The 24,101-nt window shown below is 33.3% G+C and overlaps 1 protein-coding gene and 1 long non-coding RNA gene across 4 annotated transcripts; one reads left to right on the top strand and one right to left on the bottom strand.

Moving 5' to 3' along the window:
- Window positions 1-224: 224 nt before the first annotated feature.
- Window positions 225-2,467, top strand: LOC145555847 (uncharacterized). 3 transcript variants are annotated; one of them, XR_014091588.1, is made up of 3 exons: window positions 225-496; window positions 1,288-1,446; window positions 2,446-2,467. It is a non-coding gene; the product is annotated as an uncharacterized LOC145555847 (long non-coding RNA). The 3 variants fall into 3 exon arrangements; XR_014091586.1 differs by lacking the exon at window positions 2,446-2,467 and having other exon boundaries at window positions 1,288-1,462; XR_014091587.1 differs by lacking the exon at window positions 2,446-2,467 and having other exon boundaries at window positions 225-596; window positions 1,288-1,462.
- Window positions 2,468-6,989: 4,522 nt separating this feature from the next.
- On the bottom strand, window positions 6,990-14,108 carry LOC145641722 (uridine/cytidine kinase UKL1, chloroplastic-like). Its single transcript, XM_081692644.1, has 14 exons — window positions 13,786-14,108; window positions 13,583-13,674; window positions 13,373-13,442; window positions 13,102-13,220; window positions 12,028-12,124; window positions 11,779-11,858; window positions 11,276-11,470; window positions 9,610-9,693; window positions 9,449-9,509; window positions 8,901-8,961; window positions 8,347-8,440; window positions 8,186-8,258; window positions 7,431-7,513; window positions 6,990-7,348 (listed from the first exon to the last, which is right to left on the bottom strand). The coding sequence occupies exons 1-14, from the start codon at window positions 13,973-13,975 to the stop codon at window positions 7,202-7,204; spliced, it is 1,446 nt and encodes a 481-aa protein (XP_081548770.1). The 5' UTR covers window positions 13,976-14,108; the 3' UTR covers window positions 6,990-7,201.
- Window positions 14,109-24,101: the final 9,993 nt, after the last annotated feature.

Below are 24,101 nucleotides of genomic sequence, written 5' to 3'. Positions count from 1 at the left end.
AAGTCAAAGGACCTAAGTCCATTTCTTACTCCTAAAGCATGACCAAAGTCACAAACTTCCTTTACAAGCTTGAATACTTGACCTCCAAGTTGATGACATCATACATGATGTCAATAGCATGACCTCGTAAACTTCCTCTACAAGCTTGAATACTTGATCCCCAAGTTCTCAAATTCTATAAATAGAACCAAAGTTCAGCCATTTTAATCCAAAAGTCTCTTGCCTTCTTAAAGCTTCATCCTTCTTTTCTTCTTTCTTCCTCCCATTTTCGTACTACTTCACCCCGTTTATGTTCCATGCCATTTTTCAACCACTTATGATCATTTTTAGCCTTTTGTAGTTTGAGACAAAGTTGTTCCTCTCAAAAAATCCTTGAGGTTAAGCTCAAGAATCACCCAATTCAAAGTTATATACTATGAGATATGGCTTCTGCAAGATCTGACTCTTTTTTAACGTGAACCTTCCCGTGGGCTTTGCTACTTTATATTGTTTTGCGGTTAGTCATATTTGATTATTATTTAAAATACTCCATATAATGTTTATTTAGGAGATAGTTCGTGATTGTAAATCTAGGTGGAATAGTTGTAAAGATCAAGGTAAACCTCGTGGCTAGATCTTTAAATATGTGATTTTATAGAAATGTGTTTTGTGCTTTGAATGATGAATTATGTTTGAATGTTGAACAGAGGATTTATGAATGTTTACGAAATAAATATTGTAAAATGTTTTATTATTTGATCTTTGGAAATAATTTAGTTTCAATGTTCTAAAAGTTATTTATACACATACTTGAATTTCACATTCATTTTAAAGAGCAAATGTTGTTGAAATCCCATGCATGGGAATTGGAAGGTTGATTTATCAAAAACATATATTGGATTTTTATGACTCCCACAATGTGGAGATAAAATTGAAGACTATGGACTATGTATGACCTAGTCTTTCCCCTTGATAGCACTATGTAAGGAGTTACTAGCTTGGGGGTGTGCACACTTAGGTGGAAAAATGGTTTACGAAAATATTGATCTTCCATTTCTATTGGAATCTATTTTGGGAAAGTCGTTGGTTTTAAAATGTTGATAATTTTCGGAATGTTTCTTAATGTGAAATTCCTATTTATGGAAGGTTTGAATAAATGTTATTTATAAATGCTAAATCTTACGAAAGCATGTTTAATTAAATAATAACTTGATTTTACGTATCTAGTATTGGTATGTACTTAGCGTTTTGCTAATATGTATTTCTCTTTTGTTTTGGCTTGACCCTACTTATCATTATGATAAGTAGATAGGTGATGATGACTCGACATGATCTAAATGTGGCATTGGGGATGAAGGGCGATAATCATGTAGTCTAGGTTTCATGGTTGACGTTTTGTATGAAGAGTGCTCATATGGTTCAATTTTGGAAGCTATTATTACTATTATTATCAATATATAAAGTTAAGTATGTATTTTCTCCACTGCAAGTCTCTGTTTTGAAATGTCTTACGTAATCACGTGGCGGTGTAGACACCTAAAAATGTCTCCCCAAAACCAAACCCGATGATGAACAATCTTTCATTGCCATTATTGGTTGGGTTCAGTATTTAATCCCGAGAGTGCTTAAAAAATTGTGTTTAATTAAATTCGTATTTTTGAATAGTCCATGGATCAGTCTTAATGTTTGGTCAAAGCATAGTTTTAATTTCAGCCCAAACTTATTTTACTGTTTTATTATTTAATTTTAGCCCAAACATTTTTTGTTTTATTATTATTTATTTTGGCCCAAACCTTTTTATTTATTTTATTTACTTATTTTAGCCCAAATAATAATAAATCAGAAAATGGCCTGAAATTATCAATCGGTACTTAAAATGCTGAACGAAATTAGGGTTTAAAATGAATATAGACGGAAAAACGGACTAAAATCTCCCGTGTCACGGGACATTTGCTGTGACATGGGGGTTTCCGTGTCTTTTCCGCGTAAACCCTTAACGCGTTTTCTCCCTCCGTTCACTAAATATGTCCCGCATCACGCAAATATGTACCGTGTCACGGTAATGTTTCCCGTCTGACAGTGGGATTTCCCGTGTCACGGTACACAATGTCGTGTCACGGTATACTTTTTTAGGGTTTTTATCATTGTAGGGTTCCGTGTGTTCCCTCAGCACATTTTTTCTATAAATACCCCCTCATTTCTGATGTACGGGGCATCAATTAATTCTCTATATTTTCTCTCTCTTCTATGCTCTAGCCTAAACACTAGCCTACCCTTATTCTTTCAAAATTCCTTCTTCAAGCACTCTTAGGAGTCCATACTTTACTCGTGGTTTTGTCCTTAAGCCAAGGCGTGAAAAGTAGAACTGATTGAGGGTTTGGCCCCAAATCAATTCTATTTAATTTAATTTAATTATTGTTTTATTATTATTTCCTTGAAGTTACTAACTCGTTTACTATTTTTTAGTTGCAAGCAAACAGAATCAAAGTAAGAATTATGTTCCTTTTATTTTTATTATTTTTCTAGCGATTTTATATTGTTAGAATTATTGTTAAATTGCTTCCAATATTAATGTTTATTCTATTGTTATTATGATCACCATATTGCATGATAAAGGAAATATGTAATTGAAAATTACGCCTAATAAGATAATTTGGACAACCGGTTTAGGTTCCTTTTTAATCTTGTTGTTTAATTCAAGTGATCACAAATTTTATAGAATTATGTGTTGCATTAATATTCAACCAATTTAGCTAAATAATAGTTTGGAGCAAATTGAATATTTTGTTTGTATGCCTTTGAGATCGCAGGAATCAATTTTCACTATAAGAATCGAGTAGAGGCCAATACGGGCGAATGTGACTCCATGACTCACTTCGTACCATCATCCCCGATCCTTCTTTTGTGGTTCAGAACCATATGAAGTTAGTAATCTCATGGATTATGAATGGGGTGTAACCTTCACGGGTCAATCGTTGTTGCCTTCGTTGTCCCTTTATCGTGGTTGCCTTTCATGATCCGTGAATGGTTTACAAGTTCCTTAAAAAACTTGTTGGCGGCTCCCTACTTTCCTTGTCCCTAATCGTATTATGTCAATTCCCACTTCCTATGAGTGCCAAGCATATTCACACATGCTTTTAACGTAGGCGCACTTCGAGCGACGCCTACAGGCGATAATGCTCCTAAGTTACTCTCTTAAATCAGGTTTTGTAATAATTATTATTGGAGAGTAATTTGGGGGTGTTACACAAAGATTCAATTCTTCAATCCATGCCAAGTCAAGTCAAGGGTCCAGCCAACATGGTCAGCCAACTTGGGTTCAAGCCCATTTCTCCTTATTGTGCTAAGGTATAAAAGTCTTTACTTCTCCCATATTGCATTCATTCACAAATAGCCTCAAGCAATTAATACACTTGCATATCACTTTCTCTCTCTACACTGTACTGACTTCGGCATCACAGGGGCCTTCCTCGGCACACCCCCGGAGCTAGTTTATGTGTGTTTGCTGTGCAAGAAATCCTCGGCTCAACATCACTTGGACCGAGCCCAGTCTTCATCCACTTCACAGGACCTTCGGCAGAGTCCTATTGTTTTCACCCGAAGCGAACTCTATTTTGAAATGAAATCGTTAGGAAGAAATATCAAGAAATGTAATCCTTAAGAAAAGGTTGTAAAACTCTAGTAATAAGCAATTAGACATTAACAACTTCTCAATGTTTTCTTCCAAGGTACGTAAAGTCACTCACCACAACTTACTAAGTTAAGGCAATACTCCATACACTTAGAGCAAGACACGAAAAAGTAAGACAAACACATAATAGTCTTTAGCATGATTAGTTATTTTGATGCTTTGCATCAAATAAAAGAGAAATCTATAATTAATGCCTCTTATTCCTCTTAGATCAAGTTGTGAAACATAACCTCTTTAATATATATGCATAGTCAATCACTTGTCACTTAAACATGGCGAGAATATAATGCACAGACATTCAAAAATAATTTTTAGTAAAGGATAAGGATTAGCGTAAAACATGAAATTAATCCAATACTCACATACAAAGTCATGGAATATGGAATCATTTGCTAAAAAGCTAATCCAAAGTTGCATATATGCAGTAGAAGTAATACACTTTGAAATCATACGCAACACAAAATCTTGGCAATACATAGAAGTATATACACTCTTAAGACGTCATGATTAATCATGAATTATCCAACAACATATGAGCATGTAAACAATAGAATTAATGAATTATCTAACAACATACAAGTGCCTAACAGTTTTCTTCATAATGAATAATAATAAGTTGCTTCAAGTCTCCAACAAATTTGTAATAGAAACCAGTTAGGGTATCTCTAACTATTAAGTCCAAACCACAAGTATAGAACCAAGAAAAGAGATAATCGCATCTTGCATTGTATGTCACATATATATAACATGGATTATATATAAGCCCTTATTCTAATAATCATTTTAATTAATACCTCCGTTTCATATTTTTTGCAACTTTTTGAATATTTAATCTCTCAAAAATAATATGTCAAAGTTGCAAAAAATATGAAACGGAAGTAGTACTAAACCTTATTGACAAAAACAATACTCTGTATATAACATTCATTTATCAAAAAATCTCAAAACATATATGTCAAGAAGATTACTAGATATTAAATCACATGATAATTAAACATAATCAAGAAATACTTAATTTAGAATGGACCTTCCTTCAATAAACTAAGTTATGTAAATGAGCTTTCTCATGATACACCCAATCATTCTCACCAAAAAACAGCTCAAAGATGTAATCATAGTTTACAAATATGACTAGAACCGTTGAAAATGAAGCCTAATATGTGTAATTCCCAAAATTTCAGCCAATACCAACCACGGATGACCTTCTACCCGGGGTCATCTTTGGGACTACTCCTAAGAAAATGTATGTGAATATAATAATTCTTCTCGTAAATTAATTTTTGAGCACATCTTTTGACCAATACCCATTGTGTAACCATTGAAAATAATTCCAACCGTTGCGCTGTCAAAGTTTCCAAATAGTTGTAAATAAATGGGTTTTTCAAGGCTAAAAATGATAATATAAACACGAAAATTGATAAAAGGGTATTCGTTAGCATGTTTTCTAAGGTTTACACAACACTCTCAAACAAACGCACTTTTAAATGAGATGTTCACATAAACTTATGCCCAAAAGAAGAGGAATATGTTTAGCTTTTTTATGCGTGTATATGTGTATTTTATTTTTTCCACCAAGAGATTGTAATAATCAATAAAGTAAATGAAGAGATGGAGTTCAAGAGATCAAGCTATAATAAAAAAAAAAAAAAAAAGTGCCCATATAAATGTCCCATTAGTCATGGGTGTTGCAAAGCAAGAGAAAGAGTCATTTGGGTATGCTGACGACCACTTGTGCTCGGTCGGGCGGGAGTATTACATGATATCTCAACTTGAATACCCGCCGCCTGACTGGGACAAAGTGCAATGGCTGAATGGACAACTTCCTTTCCTCTCTTTACTCCAATAAACAGAACCTAAGGTTGCATAGATGATGCTTAACAAAGAAAATAAATCACATTGATCAATGCGTATATTAGTAGTAAACTCATGTCACGTTAAGAAATGCATTTAATACTTAGGGCCTCTTTATATTTACTTAATTTCAGTTCACTTCAGTTCAGTTCAGCTCCAATCAGTTCAGTTCAGTTCAGCTTCAATCAGTTCAGTTCAGTTCAGCTTCTAATTTGCCTCTCTCATAAAATATTCATTTCAGCTCAATTCAGTTCAGTTCAGTTAAGCTCCAATCAGTTTAGTTCAGTTCAGTTCAGCTCCAATCAGTTCAGTTCAGTTCAGCTCAGTTCAGTAAATGTGAACATACCCTTATACGATCCTATTACTATTTTTAATGTTTTCATATAAATATTTTGTTAAAATGAAAAGTTAAAAGTAAAATTCTATCAAGTTTTACAATATCATTCTCATAATTTTTTTTTATTTATTTATTTTTTTTTTTTTTACTACGGCTAAAATATAGGCTTTAGATAGCCCATACAAAAATAAAAACTCTTCAGTTGCAAAACTTTTGATAAAGGGAATTGCCGGATTAGTAAATCTTAAGGCACAAGGCGTGCTTGTTACACATTGTAAAAAGAGGACATGATACATATTTCATATTGGCTATTTAGCTTAGATTTTTCTCTTTTTTTTAAAAAAAAAAATGGTAAGAAGACCAATAAATAAGTTTAGTAAGGTTGAACCCCTAGCCTCAAGCTTAGAAGCCGAAAAACCGGTCAATAACTCTAACCTCCTATCTTAACTAACCTTAGATATTGTAAAAGGAAATAGACTTTCACATTTTTTTTGTTGCATATTGACTCTTTGGATTGGAAGGACTAACACAACATCCCCCACCCAAATGTTACTAGAGAACAACACTGGAATTTTGCAGGAACTATATTTAGTCATCTTCCCCCCCACCCAAATGGAAGTATGGAACTACTACACAACATCCCCCTCTAATATTTTTACGTGTTAGTATTGGTAGAATTACATGGTGGATATGCTAATGGGGTCTTAAAAGGAAAATGGGTTCTATTTAGAAAGAGGCAGGAACGATAATAAACAAACAGTTGGGGGTTGCACCGTTGGTCTAGCTCAATTAACCTCTCAGCCTCTTAACGAGGTTAATTATACATCTATGTTGGTTCTATCAAGATAGTAACCAAACAGTAAATTATCATGGTTAAACGCAAAGTTAATCCGTGATTCAGAACGTGCATATTATACAAAATAGAGCAGTATCAAGTCCAGCAAATCCAGAACCTAGTTCAACCGGGGATCAGTATTCAGTGATGGGGCGTCTTAGTCGATCCTTGAGATTTTTCTTTTTCCTGACTAAAGTATAATTCATGTATACTGCATCTAGACTACCACTCATTAAGTTGAAAGGTCTTCTTCATTCTCATAACATGCAGAAATTTGATTAGACTGCTACCTCATATCAACAAGAAAACTCAGCACTTCAATAAGAAAGCAGCATCAACCATTTGGCAACACGGTAATGCTTTTTCAAAGTTACATTCGGAATACAATTTAAGTATTTACTAGCATATCCAAACACATTTGTACATCAAATATATCCTAATATCTCAATAGAGTTCAATCAGCAATTGTGTATCAGCAGAACTAATAAACTTCCGTAGCCCTGCATCTTTAATCATCAGTACCAAAATAACGATCCCCAAATTCTCCCAAGCCAGGTATGACACGATATTCTTCATTCAATGCAACATCAATCTCTGAAGTGACAATCTTCAAGGATGGGTACCGCTTGCAAACACAATGAACACCTTCAGGTGCCTACAGTTTACCAATTCAAATGTAAAGTATTAGTGCATTATTCCAGAGCCAAAGGTTATAGTCGCTGTTATAGTAAACTTACGGAAATAAGGTTCAGGAAAATAATATGGGCTTCAGGAACTCCCTTCTGTATAAGCAACTCAATTGCTTGGCAAGCAGAATTACCTTCAAAAATTCAATTGATCAGTGAGTTCTAATGTTAGAACAACAAACCAAGGCCATGTTTGACAAGAGCTTACAGGTAACAATAAACAATTTTGACTCAGCGAAAACACAACAGAAAGCATAAAGTATTCACTAACATGTCAATATAACTACTCATCCTGTGAAATTTGAGCCAGGGAAAAGGTCCACAGAATACAGCTTAGCAAAGTAATCTACAGCGTAAAACATATTTACTTGATCAAGCATCACCACAAATTACAATGAATACAGCAAAAGGTAATAGCATCTTCAGATATTTTATGAACAGTGTAGTAAGTGAAGCATTTCCTGTATTACAAAATATAGTCTCAAACTCACAACAGGAGAAATTCTGAAATTGCATTTAGTACAATTTTCTTTTCTTTTTATTTTTTTCCAAAAAAGAACTCAATTAAGCTAATTATTAGCACTTTAATTCTACTTGGAAAGTGGTCCAAACAACAGCAGGAATAGTTTATTTCACCCAAAAGCAGTGTTTGGCAACATAATTTTCTCACATGAAAATGCAAATTATAGAATGACATCCTACTTTTCAATTTTAAGAAATAGGTTGCACGGCTAAAGATGCACAGCTAATTGACATCAATATCTGGTTCTTGGAAACATAGCAGTATATACAATACATAATAATACCTGTAGCAAGGACAGGATCTAAAAGCAAAACATGCCGTTCTGATATATCCTTCGGGAGTTTCTCATATATAAGCTGTGCAATCAAAATAAAGCTGTTGTTAGAGTTATAGCTAGAAGAAAGAGATAAACAAAATCATTAAACAGCAATTAAATATGAAAACCTGCTGCCCATCGTCTCCATCTCGATGTATAAGTATCTTCCCAATCTTTATTCCCTTGCAACATGCACGTAATGCATTTTCCATGCTTTCACCACTACAGTTTTTAAATAGTCAATATGTGTAAGAGGAAAATTTAGAAAAGAAAAAAAGTGGAAGTGATCATGATGCAAGCAATGACAGACATTGCACTAAAGAAAGATTAGGCATTGACAGCAATAAAATTGCTTCAAATCAGTAAGAAATATGAGATAAACGTTAAAATATTACAACAGGCAGAGTTTTAGTGTGCTAACTACCATAAAGCATTAAGCAAACGAATAATATATTGTTATGATGATGCCAGAAAACTATTAACTAATACTACTTTGGCACTATATTCAGCTATATTTATATCACAAGCATTCAGACATCACACTTCATTCAAAACATAAAGAAAGATAATGAAGGCAAAACTATAAAATTATAAAACAAGAATGCCTCATAAAAACAATCACGAGATCATTGGTTATGTATCCATAGATGTCCCATTTATCAAATTCCTGTAGCACGCTCACCTTCTAACAATAGATACCCCACACAATTTTTTGCAAAAATCCACTCCAGTATACACTGACCCTGGAAAAAAAAAAGGCAAAATAAGCTAACTGGTATAATAAATTAGAGTGCAATTTAGTTCAACCTTCGCAGCACCAAACAGCACTTTGACCAACAATCAAATATACTTGGTAATTGTTTTGAAAGCCTTTGTTGGTGACTTGGTTTTCGTTCTCTTCCACCAAATAACACTTAATGACAAGCAGCCCAATTTAGATTTTTAGAGTTCTTACTCCAAGACTATACCATCAGTTTTCATGTAATAATATAAAATTTTGAGATAATTGTTCATCATGAGCTGCTCCTTGCTAGCAACTAACTCAAACCACCACCTAAATTGCAATGGAATGGTCGTTTTGCCAGCAAGTGATTTAAAGTCCTGATTGACTGGGAGCAAAAATAAGCAGGGTGGGGTGAAATCTTGAAAACTACAAACATATTTGTTACACCTCAAGCTATGACTAATATTAAAACGAATTTGTACTAATGTTGGTACTAAGCAACACACCTGTGGGAGTCATTACTTGCTTCTCAGTGAATGGCAAGTGGCCAAGACCATGCTCCACTACCTGATATATAAATGAATTTGTACTTATGTTGGTAAAAGACTCAATAAGACTATTTGGATTACAGTAAATCTATATTACAGACAGCCACAGAGCAGATTACCAGACGAATTAGCCGATCTGAATAGAAAACAAAATCATGCTTTGATATTTCTTGGTCTCGAATGAGCGTATGCATGCCCCGAATCTGGAACATATTTCAGCATAATCAGTGTACAAAAAAGTTTGCATTAAATCCGATGCAAGAAAATCTCTATGTATCTTTTACAGTACACAGCTTGATGTAAAATGCACCCCTGGTAAATTTTGTTGCAGACTACATATTACAAAGCCGAAAGGAAAATATTGGTGATGAAAAAAAAAAAAAAAAAAAAAAAAAAAAAAAAAAAAAAAATCAAGAAGAAAAACTAAGAATTCAGGATTTAGGAATAATGAGTGATTTTACTAGAAAAATATTTTAAAATTATGTAAAAATTGAAAAAATAAATGAAACCCTTAATCTTTAAAATCAAAAGGCAAAAGTTTTCCATTCAGCTATAGGTTTTATTATGGCAAAGCAAGCTTAAAGTTTAATATAATTTAGAAAGAAACCTTAAAAGCAAAAATGCTATGAGTCAATAGTTGATTACTTATGTGCTTCTACAAAAGATATTTTTTACGAGATACTTCCTCTGTTTTGGCATGTTACATATTAATTGCACCATTTCCCTATATGGAATGCTTTTTTCACTTTTTTGTTGTGTTCACACAGAATTCCCTAACTACCTGTGTTCACATATGATAACAACCATTATTACCCCACCTCTTTTATCTCTCATTTGTTTTTTTCACATGGGCGCTTTTGACGTACTCCATCTTTTACACTTTTTCTTAAATCCCGTGCCCAACCAAAATATTTTTTTTTAAAAAAAAAAACAAAACAAAGGAAGCAATTAATAATTAAATGTCCTATGTATGAAGAGTAGCCTACTAATTTGGGATGTACGCAAATAGAAATGTAGCCTAATAGTGTGGGATGCTGGGAGTGTGGGACCGTGGGGTATTATACACTTCCTCTTTCTTTTTTAGATGAACTGAACACTTAAAAATTTAAACTATTCACAAACTACACAACTTTTTATGATTTATTCCTAAGAAAAAACACGGTCATGTGGTATCTTGTTTTCAAAATTTAAGTTGTTTTTTTTTTTATAATTTTTACATAATGATAGTTGAAGATATCAATGTTCAAAGATATCCATTGGTAAGCATGAAAATGAAATGTTTCATTTCCAAAAAACTAAGGACAGTTAATACCCCCTCTTTATGTTTTCAATTTGACTAAAACCAATAATAGCTCCAATTACATATTTAGTAGAAATTATAAAATCTGATATTCTTAAAGCACTCATTAATATAATCAAACAACACCCCAACATGACTATGATTTTGTTATATATTGTAAAGATTTTATAAGAAAGTTTCTTTAACTTGTGGTTGCAAGATTTCAAACAAGAACATAAAAAAGAAACAAAGGGAGTAGCAGACAGTTGACAAGGGAAAAACTAGAAATAAAAACAATACAGCCAGCCGAAACTTATACACGCTAGTTATATCATCACTAACTCATCATACAGATACAAAATGCATTAGTCACAAGCTTTAAGATTTCAAATTACGATTAGCTATCATGGAATTCCACAAACTAGACATTAGGACTTCAAATTTAATTAAAGTTATTTATTGGTAAGCATGAAAATGAAATGTTTAAGGAATAAAGTAAGGTCTACCTGGAAAGTTGATTGAATGACATAGACATTGGGATATATTTTGCACAGATCATGCTGACCAAGCTTTGTGCTAATGTGCTGAACAATTAAATCAATTGCAACATGATTGTCACCTCCTCTTGGAATGATAACATCGGCATATTTCTTTGATGGCAGAACGAAATCATCAAAAGCAGGCTTGACAAACTTCGCATACTGCAAGCAAAGGGCATTTATTAGCATGATAAAAGCAAATGAAATGTACCAACATAACAAGAAACAGAAAATAAACTATGAATAGAATAAGCCAAACAAAAATATTATGCATCATTTACATGACGATCTATTAATATGTCCAATAAATTTCCTGTAGCATGGATGCATTCGCAGCACCAGTATTGTAACATTACCGCCCACAGGATTGACAGGGCAGTCCTACCAGAGGATTCACCAGAAGGGAACTCTATTGTCCAAAAATGTACCACCAATACTGATAAATGATAAGATCAAAGTAAACATCTTGCCTGCTCAAGAACAGAGTTTATGTCCCTACCCCTCTCAACTGTGTCACGCCTGATTCTACGTGCAAGCCTCACATCAGCATCTACATGAAAAACACATGGTTCACACAAAGGAACCAATAAAAGACGTAATAAAAAAGCAATCTAAATTAATAAATATTTCAACTTAAGGGAATGGTATAACTATTTCAGGATCAAAGAGTAAATAGGTTTCAACTATAACGAATCCAATATTAGGGTAAAAAAATACACCTGTATCCACGAATATCTTCATGTTCATTAAGTTTCTGACACGTGAATCATGAAATACCAAAATACCTTCCAAGATGATAACATCAGATGCATTCACCTGTCAGATTGTTAACATGAAGTTCATCAAGGGGCAAAATCAGGGAAGTGTTGGAACATTTTTGTTTAAGAGTCGTACGCCTAACTACATAATACTTACTGCCCAAAAAATACTCCTCGATTATTTTCTATTGGTCCAATTTGCTTTTTGCAAGTTTCCCATGCACAATATATTAATTAAAATATCCCAAGCTAGATATTGCAAAAAATGATCAAAAATACATATATGGAAATTAAAAATTGAGATGAATTTAAACAGATTCTACATAACTATGTTTTGAAGTATTGAAAAATGATTCCATTTGCATTGGAATAGGAGTAATTGTTACTCATTTTTACCTAAATAAATTTGGAGATTTATTTGATCTAATTTGGAGAGTTCAACACAAATAACCCCATTAATATGTATCCTAGTTGAACCAACAATAGGAAATACACTAAAATAGTGTCAGCTACCAATGTTGTTAGCTCAAATGCAAATTAAAAATTCACAAATTCATCAAATGATCACGACTGTTAAATGAACTAAAATTCATGACCTTGGAATAGTTAATCATTAAAAGTACTCAGAAATTGAAAAATTTACCAGTTTTTCCTTCCTTCAAATAACATTAGACCTGACTTATCCCAAGACTTTACTTTAATAATGAAGCTGAATGCCGCCGCTCCAGTTATCATGTGACATTTTTTAAAAAAATAAAAAAATAAATAAAACTATATAGGCTACAGTTCATACTTCATAGTCATACATATTCAGAGCAAACACTTTTCATAAGTACCATTCATAACTCCAAACTTCCAAAGTTAAACAACATCTTTGGAAATCCTATCATGGTTCAGTTAGCATCTCCACCATAAATGCATAAAATGGCGACCAAACAAGATTGATAGGTATATGACTAAAAATTAAATCCCTTCATTAACTTCTACCAAAACCTTAGCACATTATTAAAACCGAAACTACAAACATCCATGTACCTGCCTAAAAGTATCTGTGCGTCTCTGATGTGTCTTGAAATCATATATTGGAACTTGCACAGGTTTTCCTGATTGAAGCTTCTCAACACATTCAAGAAGCTGCTCGGTGTCAAAAGCATCTACATAACAGCCACCAATACTTCAACAAACTTTAGATAAAATAAAATGTAATTCCTTAAATAATAGCCAAACAACAAATAATTCCAAAACTAGTCCGAGCCCATGAGTTACAACACAACGAGCACAAAACGAGGTATAAGGAGGTCATTACCAGGATGATCAAAGTTATACTCATGAACACATTGCAATTCCTCAGCATTCAATCCCCGATAAAATGAATCCTACCAACATAATTGATTACTGATATTTATCAAAACTAATCATCAAGAAAAATAAACAATCCAAATTCCACACAAAACCCTACTCACAATTAATTTTCAAGAATTAAATAAACTCTTAAATTAATTAATTAATTAATTACCTGATTAACAAGCACAACACGATGATCATGAAGTTGTTGAATTATCATATCACATACCGTCGTCTTCCCCGAAGCCGTACCTCCAGAAACTCCTGCACAATGAAAATCAACATTCAACAACAAAAACAATTTCTCAAAATAACCAAATTCTATAACAATTAGAGAGAAAAAAAAAATCAAGCAGAAATGAAATTGAAAATTACCGATAACAAAGGGTTGATTAGGAAGATCGGAATCAGCGAACAAGGAGGCAGAAGGAGAAAAGGCAGAAGCAGAAGCAGAAGCAGAAGCACGAGGTGAAGAAGTAGAAGAAGGAGAGAGACGAAGGCCAGAGAAGTGAGGACCTGAAGCTTTCTCCATTACATAATCAATGGCGGTCGTTGATTCCGGCATTGTAGTGTCAACTTTTCTCTCTCCTCAAAGAATTGGATTGGTGGAATATGCGGAGGCTTACACCGGGGGAAAAAGAAGTATACAAACGCAGGTTTTGTCGTGTTTAGTGTCAAATGGATTTAAAAAAATGTTGTGATTAGGATGATGTTTGTTTAATTGTTTTCTTCGAGTAGAGTATTTAAATTGGCATATTCTATATGAGGAAGTATTATTGGAGTTTCTATTCCACTTGGGGTTCGTTTTAGAATAATTAGTAATTAGTAATTGTCAACATAAATTATGTTGTAAAATAAGGAGAAATATAAAGATTGAGAGGGAATTGAAATGTGTATTCTACTTGTATTTCATATGATGGAGGTGTATATATATATATATATATATATATATATATATATATATATATATGTATATGTATATATATATATATATATAGTAGAATAATTAATAGAGTTTGCTTGGAGAATAATAAACCCTAAACTCTAGAAAGTTCTAGAGTGATACAAGATGGACATCCACAAATATGTTTAGATAAGATTAAACCATATATCTAGAATATTCCGGAATGATATAAGGAGCATAATGGTCATCCACACGATATTTCATAACACTCCCCCTTGGATGTCCATTATCGAAGACTGTGCCTCGTTAAAACCTTATTAGGAAAAATCATGTGGGATAAAAACCTAATGAAAGGAAAAGAGTACAACATTCTTTGTAATACGCTCGATATGCTGCCTCATTAAAAACCTTACCAGGAAAACCCAATGTGGGACAAAACCATGGTCAAGGAAAAAAGAGTGCAGCGCGTATTTTCTCCCCCTGATGAATACATAACTTGAGATCTTCCAGTGCCGCAACAATGAATCCAATATGTTTGGATATCTTCTCATATGTAGTAAGTAAAATATCATATGTTGATATTCGAATCTCCTAAGCTGAAGTTGCACCTTCAATTCTTCAAGTCGATTTATAAATTAAACTTATGCGTTATGACTTCTTCTGGAAGTTGTTAATAATAGAAATTGATGATCATTATTTGATCAAACATTTATTAATAATCATTTGATCACAAAACTTGACATTATTAATGTCATTCTTCAATCTCATATGAATTATAACATATGTAATTATATACATTGATCATGGTTCTTCTGGACCATAAGAAACAGTCTCACGCATAAGTATCCCGTTTCTTTAGAAGTTTCGTAATTAACTACACGATAATTTTTCTACGAATACAAATTGGAAATCTCACTAACTCTTATATGCTCAAACTTCAGGTTGAGATGTCACTGATGTATTTACATAGACTTTTCAAGAGTTTGATAGTAATTGCATTATTCTAGAGATAAACTTTGTAGGGCTAGATATATAAATACGTCGTATATAAGTTCTTCAGGAACTCTTCTTACATGATTCATAACGTGCAATTAAATAGGTGTCATCAATAATTTCATTACAATTGTAAGCCAATTGGAATATAAATATATCATTCTAAATTTCATCAAAATTGTAAATATGTCTTACTATACTTTGAATGAACATTCACATACACCACATTGTAAGAAATTAATCCATGCAATATGAGATATATAAAACATGATAACATATTAAACAAATTATACAATGAGTAATGCATCTAATTTCCTACATATGCAATAAACCATTAACCTATGACTCGCATGCACATGAATATAAGACTCAAAATGATGTAAGACACTGTATAGTGTGGATTTAAAAATTCATATTTCATTGGACTTCGGGTCCATGATGAACTTATGATCATTATCATTATGTCGACATCAAAATGTACATATATTTCAGATCCCTTACTTATTAGTCCATTCCATTATACTTATGCATATTATTCATCGGTTCCATTATGTACCGGTATCATAAAATTCCTTTAACTTACATTTCACATGCTATTTTACTATGATTTCTGAATACATTTCTCATTGGTACCATCATAATTTTTTCTTACATCATAGACCATCTATTATAATAATTCAGATATCTATACCACTTTTAGGGTATTTCATACACTATGATATTTATATACTATTACACTATTAGTGTCAACTGCACTATCTTGCCAAATATCATATCTATTAAACATATCTTTATTTTGGAACCGATCATATACAACCTACACTTCAGGTGTAGTGATTCAAGTACAATTGACAAGATTTTATCTCAATGTATACGCATAATTAATATGACCAAAATGTATCTTCAACGCTATGTAACATGAGTCATAACTGAATACAAATCAAATCATAAATGTGCAACTTATCTTGATAATGTATATACAAAAGTTGGCACATATATAACTTTTCAAACTACCATTATAGGGATCATATTTATTATTTATTTATTTTAATTAATTTTTCCAACTTTTGCTAATTCGTTCTTCTCCCCCTAAGTTGGTAAAATATCTCATTTATAGGGATATCTTATTATATACCAACTTAGTAGACAAATTTGCATTAATAAAATTCACTTCATTAGGAGGATCAAAATCAAAATTTATCTCTTCTGGAGAACAATTTCAATGAAGAATTATTTATTCATTAACTTTATATTTCATGTGTATTTATTATTAAATTTCAATAATATTTTCTCTTCTGGAGATCAATGTCAATGGGGAGACATATGTTGTGCAGTTGTACGTTTTTCTTTCTTCTCCTATTTCATATGTGCTGACATATAATAGCCCCAATCAAAAGAATTGTTATACAAGCATAAATCACTTGCTCGTAATTCTAGTTGGTGATGATCTTCTGGATCTTTAAAGACTTAAATAGTATATTTGGTGAGCTTCTAATCACTTGATAGTTGACAATAATATATAAGTTATTTTGGTGAACTTCTGGTCAACCATTACTCCTTTATATAAAAAAATCAAAACATATTAAATCTTGAAATTTTCATCAATACAAATTATTATAACTCACAATCCAAATATAACCCAATCTCAATGTTACGTCTTGTCATTCAATTCATTTTATATATTTAACATTGAGAAAGCGTCAGCACATTATCAAATGAAACTTCAGGTTTCCATTACGGGTAATTATTATTAAACCCGGATGGCCTAATTTAATTATCACATCCAATTACTTCTCTAAATTTGAACTCTGGTCAGTTTTCAACACTAGTGATCACTTTATTAAACTTACTATATGCATGGCCATGAATGTCATGTGATTTTAGAACACCAGCATGTGTTTCTTTATACAATTGGCAAGACAATCAATTAATATTTTATCCAATAATTACTCATACTCTACTGGAGTTTAAACTATAAACTTGATACATGTTAATCTTGTTGGATATTTCATACTCTTCTGGAGTCTTTTATATAATCATGAAACATATGAACTTTACTAAAAGTGATTTCTTCTAGAAATATAATGATATTTACCACTTCCTCAAATTTGTCATTATCAATAGTGACTCCTTTCCTTTTCAAAGATACTTAATTATCTTTAGAACCTATTGATTTATCATGCTTCAGGCATGCTATAGGCTCATCAACAATTGATGTTGTACTCTTAGGACATCAATTTTAAATTAGAGCATTTACAACTAGTATATGATAAATGTCATTTGTCTATATCCATCTTCAGGGTGGTATCATTTCAAAATATTTAATGAACATGTGACAACTTCTATTAAATGAATCGTTGATATTTAAGTTATTGTATGTATCAAACTGACCATCAATATATTTTATTATTTATATGCAAGGGTTACATACAATCTCCCCCTAATCCTTGCAAATGGGGGTATGGAATGAATCAATCCAACAACCTTTAAAATCCTTGCAACTTTTAAGCCATAAATTCTTTTGGCAATGTCATGTATCAAGTAAAGTGTTCCTTTTAGCAAAAACATGCTTATTTAAAATTATACTTATAGAACACTTATCATGTTCCTCATGCCCAATTACATTCATCTTAAAAAAAACAAAACCTCTTATATTTATGGGCATAATAAAACGTTGATTATGTATAGTTTCTCACAATGCCATGTTTAATTACTTGAACTCATAACATACTTTTTGCTATATATTTAATTAATTAAAGAACTTCAAGTCTATATGTACGAGAATATATACCAATCCATCTACATTTTTCAGAAAGAGAAGGTAAAAATAAGACATGACATAATCAGTCCGAGCTTTAATCAAAACATACCTTATTCGATCCACTCAACTATACTAGCCAAATTAAAATTAATCTTTGGAAACATAAGTAAACATGACATTGTGTTTATAGAATCACGTTAGTATGTAGTGGATATCTAAGCAACATGCTTTAGCTTTGTAGATCATGCACATTTCTTTTATGTTCAAGCTAGGAACTTTAAGTCTATGTGTGTGAATACTCTTTATAAATATAAGGAACTTCAAGTCCGCACATCATATTCAATTTACATTCATTCCAATAATCTAACTTCAAGTAGGTACATAATACTATAATTGAATGAGAAGGTAAAAATATGAAAACCTACTACTTCACGCTTTAATAAAAACATACCTGAATCGATTGAATCAACTATACTGTCGGATCAATTATATCAATATATAGCCTGATAAAGCTTAATTAGAAAATAGAAACAAGCACATAAGCAACCAAAATTAACACGTTCACGTTAGTGGAAAACCACATGTTTCATATCATACTTGAAATATAAAAACATAATTCAATACATAAATTATAAATAGTTTCACATGTGCCTTAGGCTTACTTCGTACATACATTCAAGGCATTAGACATAGAATTTCACAAACAAATTATATGGGTAAATAATTGCTAAATCAAACCATTCATATTTGCTATGAAGCATAGAGAAATAACCAAACTCATTTACTACGGATAGGAAAAGTAATACCAAAATCTAGCAAATATATGTAATACAAGTTCATGAAAACCATACATTCATAAAATTAACACCAATAATAATTCTAAATACCCTTTTAGATTCAAACTAAACAAAACTCATAGTCAAAACAAAACTACTAATTAGTTTTTTTCTGCATCAAATCCAACTATTCCCAAATTGCTCATTGAACTCTAGGAATAATAAAAATACGAAAATTTGGGAAACAATATAAACATATTATGTAAAGCTTTAAAATTAACAATAACAGGATAGTTGAGAATGAACTTTCCTGATATCAAAACCTTTCCCACCATAAAAACCAGCCTTATCGTCAACTTCATGTTGTTAACGTCATCTGCTAGCCTGTAACTCATGAAAACGTCAATGAAAAGAAAATAAAGTATAGTCCTTGATTAAGGATAATCTATTATATTATGGATATATGAGAAAGATGATTCAAGATAAACAAACCAATGCAACCGAAAAATAATACGAGCAGTTCTTTGTAATTAAATAAAGAGGCACTACCATTAACATTCCAAATTATTAATACCATGAGACTCCTTGTACTAGACCCAAATTAATTAATGAGGATTGGGAATGATATGACATTCTTGAAACGTGTGATTTCATTATTAAAAGATCAAAACCCATGATCAAGATTAATCTCCTTCTAATTCCTTCCCAAGATGCGAGACAACAAGATAATAATGAGTATAATTTAGCACATTCAGTATACAACGAATTAATCATTAACCTAAGAAATCAACAATAAAATTTACATATTGATTAGAGCTTTGGTGTTGATAACGTGTTGTAAAATAAGGAGAAATATAAAGATTGAGAGGGAATTGAAATGTGTATTCTACTTGTATTTCATATGATGGAGGTGTGTATATATATATATATAGTAGAATAATTGATAGAGTTTGCTTGGAGAATAATAAACCCTAAACTCTAATAAGTTCTAGAGTGATACAAGATGGACATCCACAAATATGTTTAGATAAGATTAAAGCATATATCTAGAATATTCCGAAATGATATAAGGAGCATAATGGTCATCCACACGATATTTCATAACAAATTATTCTTTTTTTATTTTATTTTTTATTCTTGACAAAGAGAACAATGAAAAAAAACAAGAAGCAAAGTAAAAACGAAAACTAAATAGCTAACGAGTCCACGCTAAAACAGCTAGGAAATGGGCATAAGCCACTAAGGATCTTGAAGCCTTCAAGATGCCATAGGCTGAGAACAAAAACATAGTATGACGAATATCTTGTAGAAGCCAAGCCACCAATATGTCACCCACATGACTATCCAAAATTAACTGTGGAACTGAGCCACAACCTATAATAATACACACTAGTTTTGTCCTCGTGCAATGCACGGATTTATAAAGTATGATATAATAATAGTCAATTGAAAAAGAGTTATTTTGAAAATTAAATAAATTATGTAACATTTTTATTTTAAAAAAAATTTGAATTGAATGATGTCTATCTTTTAAATTTTTTTATTAGATTTAAAAAAAAAAAACAAACAAACAATTTTGGAGGGAAATTTTTCATAAAATCATGTCAAGTGTCCCTCCGGTGATTACTTTAGAATATAGTATAGATGTTACACAAGCCCCGATCCTTAGCATGTTGAAGACCCAATAAGGAAGCCCACAGTTCAGATTGAGTAGCGAAATTACAAAATCTCGCCTGAGCCCCACCTCCAAGATACTGAGGAGAAGAATCATTTGAAAAGAATCGACCTGCCGGCAATCAGAAGGATCCCAAGCCCCATCCACAATAAGATAAGTATCATACGAAGCCGCAAGAGAATTTCTGCCAATCATAGAAAGAGAAGCGGTAGAAAAACCCGGAGGGGAAGAAAGGGACTAGAAAGAAGAAAGAACACGAGCTTCTGAACTTCGCTATTTCCAATCCAAAGCAAGGGAGTAAATCGAGGCTGGAGAGTAGACCTCTGATCGGAACTGGAGATTATTCCTAGTCAACCAAATGGCCCGTAATAGATCAAAGATATAATCTAGACCACCCCAATTCTTATGATTCCCAAACCGAGAAATTAACTCTGAAAACTAGACCTCAAAAGGCTGAGCCAAAGCTAAAGGTAATGGAAAAGGCCAAGGATGACAATCCCAAACCTGTTGAATAAATGGACAATAATCTCTGAATAGATGAGAACATGTTTCCTTAGATTGACGACAAAAGCTATACATCCTATCCACCGGGATTCCTCTCACATGGAGCAAGGAAGCCATAAGAAGCGCATCATGAAGTAGTTTCCAGGTAAACAACTTCCACTTGGGAAGGATTGGAAAGCCCCATAAAATCTTCCACCAAGCAACAGATAAGCCAGTAAAAGAAGACGAATTCAAAGGCAATTGACTTATTAGTAAGGTATAAGCCGATTTAGTTGAAAATGAACCATCCCTTGTGAATTTCCAGTATAGTCATCGTTCAGCTTCCTGGGTCTCTCTAAACCTAAAATAGAAGACGTTGTCTTGGGAGGGAAAAGCCTATGAACCTCCGTCGAGTTCCACAACTAGGAATGAGAATCAATAAGTTTAGAGACTGTGGAAGGGAGAGTCGTCGAGGGAATTGTATCCTTAAACTTTACCTCCACCTAAGGAACCCAGTTATCATCTAAAACTCTCACACTCCTCCCAAATCCAATCTTCCAGGCGACTCCTTGAGTGATGACTTTAGCTCCTTCAAGTAAACTCCTACTACCCCATGAGGGGTGGGAGACTGTAATTGAAGCATTGTGTTGTAACAAATTAGGATATTTAGCTCGGTACACCCTTGAAACCAAGAGTTGAGGATGATTAATAAGACGCTTCACTTGCTTAGCTAACAAAGAGGAATTGAAGCTTGCAATGTGACGAATGCCTAAACGTCCTTTTTACTTTGAATAAAAGGACGTTTGGTATATGGGAATGTCTAGGGATAAAATTGAAAGGAATGGTGTCCTTCGAACAAGTGTACTATTCCGTTAGTGGGTTCAGAATTATTAGAAAGCTAATATATTCAGTGAGGTCAAGTGATCGGAATGCCTGGGTGGAGGCCACTTCCGATCAGTAATATTAATGAATAATTAATATTACAGCTTAATCTTGACTGAACCCTTCGGGTCACACCCAAGCATTCAACAAACCGAAACGACGAATTAATTCGGAAGGAATTAATGAGTCGACCGAGTAATATTTATTTAGACGTCGGAAATTCGAGCTTAGAGCGTCGAAACCGAGCGTCGGAAGTCGAGTCGAAAAATTGTGAAAGACGAGACGAGAAATAGTAATAAATCAACAAAAGACCAAAATACCCCTAGCATCGGAATGCCCAAGCAAACCGAGTGCTAAGGGCGTATGGCCGAGCCTAGGCTGGCTGGTGCGTGCTAGCGCACCATGCTAGCATCGCAAGGCTAGGCGCTGCCTAGTGCATGCTAGCATGCTAGGCACAGCCTTGTGCGCGCAATGGCTAGCAAGCCATGCCGCAACAAGCTGCAGCAGCTAGCACGCTAGGCGCGCCAGCTCGCCACAGCTAGCAGCAGCATGGCTAGGCCATTGCTTGCTGCCTAGCAGCGCTGGCCAAGGCACTAGGTCAGCAGCAGCCCGCACAAGCATGTTGGGCTTGCTGGCCAGCAACGCTTGGCAGCCCGCATGCGAGTGCTGGGCCTGCTGGGCTTGCTGGGTGTGGCTGCCACGGACAGCAGCACATGGCAGCCCACCTTGCCTGCCTTGGTGCCCAAGGGTGGGTGCCATGTGGCTAGTGGTCCTTGAGTGTGTGTGAAGTGAGGTGGCCGGTTATGGGAGAGGGAGTGGGGAGCAAGTTTGGTCCCCCCCTTCTCCAAGTGGTCCTCACCTAACCACTCACATGAGCTTGCCACTTGTTGATTTATTACTAGCTAGATTATTAATTTTATTTTAGCTTTAAAATAAAATGGAAAAATCATACTATCCCACATTGATGGGAGATTAAATGATACTCCCATCATTTCCTATAAATACCCAAGTATGGGCATTGGGAATGATGCTTGAGTAAGAGTTGAAAAAGGCATCACAATTAGTGAAAACCTTTGAACTCAATATAATTACTCGGGTTTTATTGGTCGGGTCTTGCTAACCCCAAGACATTGGACCTAGTCGGTTTTGTTGGTGCGGGTGGACTTCGTTGGAGGTCTCCGTGTGAGCGGGACTTGAAACTTTCAAGTAAGAGCTCATTTTGGAGCGAAGCACGCGTCAAAGGTAATTAGCTTATCTTAATCTTGTGATTAATATAATTATGTTTATGGTTTTATTTATTGCGAGTGCGGTCTTGTTTTTGGGTTTGTTTCCGCGGTGAGTCGGACTCACCAAACCCCAACAGCGGTATCGGAGCCTCGCTCGTTTATTTTTAAAATCATAATATTTTCAAGGAATTTTTATGGCTTAATTTTTCTGGTTTTAAGTTGCTAATTAGATTAGTAACTCGTTTTTCCAATTTTTACCTCGTATTAGAGCTGTCTTCAGCTCCCGAACCCAGATTTCGACCCAAAATAGTGAATTTTCGAGGGATTTTTTGTTTTGACGAAAAATTTTAAGTCTTTCTAACCTTGAAAATTGATTGCATATTTATGGTGGTTATGTATTTGGTTCTTTCCTTTATTTATATGCAATTTTAGACCACTTTAAGCATGATTACTTGGTAGTAATTGGTGCTTGAAAGTTTGGTTTTATTTTTTCACATAATTGCAAATTAATTGCATTAAGTGTGAAATAGTTGTTCTTTGTTGCTTCCAAGTACTAAAGATTCAATCTTTATTTATGATAAGTGATTGAAACTTTGAGTTACTAAATTCCATGAATTTTGGTTAAACTTTGTTGATTTAATCATTTTTTAGTTGATTGAAATCATAAAATTTAAAACTTGTGATTGAAATTGGTTTATCTTCATATTGGAAGATATAATTTTTTCATGGAGTCACAAGTATTAAAGTTGGAGTCTTTATTGAACTTATGTTCATTTTTTCCAACTCCCTTTTATTTTGTCAAAATCTCAAGATTAATTTAAAGTGATTAAATTAATAGTGAGAATTGCCCTAATTTATTTCATTACACCAAGTTAACCCAATTTTATTAAAGAATGGTTCTTGAAAATAAATTTGGTTAATTGCTTTTGGATGAATTATTTAAGTTGGACTTGTAATTTTTCATTTTTCCTCAAAATTGATTCTAAAATTA

This window comes from Chenopodium album, chromosome 8 (genome assembly GCF_948465745.1).
Source record: "Chenopodium album chromosome 8, dcCheAlbu1.1, whole genome shotgun sequence".
Lineage (NCBI taxonomy): Eukaryota > Viridiplantae > Streptophyta > Magnoliopsida > Caryophyllales > Amaranthaceae > Chenopodium > Chenopodium album.
The sequence above is the reverse complement of the archived record's forward strand: the minus strand, read 5'-3'. Positions and strand labels throughout refer to the sequence as shown.

Excerpts from the sequence above, each read along its gene's own strand:
- LOC145641722 (XM_081692644.1), bottom strand. The coding sequence starts at position 13,975 with ATGCCGGAATCAACGACCGCCATTGATTATGTAATGGAGAAAGCTTCA. Across the intron at positions 13,443-13,582 it reads GTGTTGTGCTTGTTAATCAG|GATTCATTTTATCGGGGATT; the intron begins GTAATTAATTAA and ends TTATGTTGGTAG. Across the intron at positions 8,962-9,448 it reads GCAAGTAATGACTCCCACAG|GGTCAGTGTATACTGGAGTG; the intron begins GTGTGTTGCTTA and ends TTTTTTTTCCAG.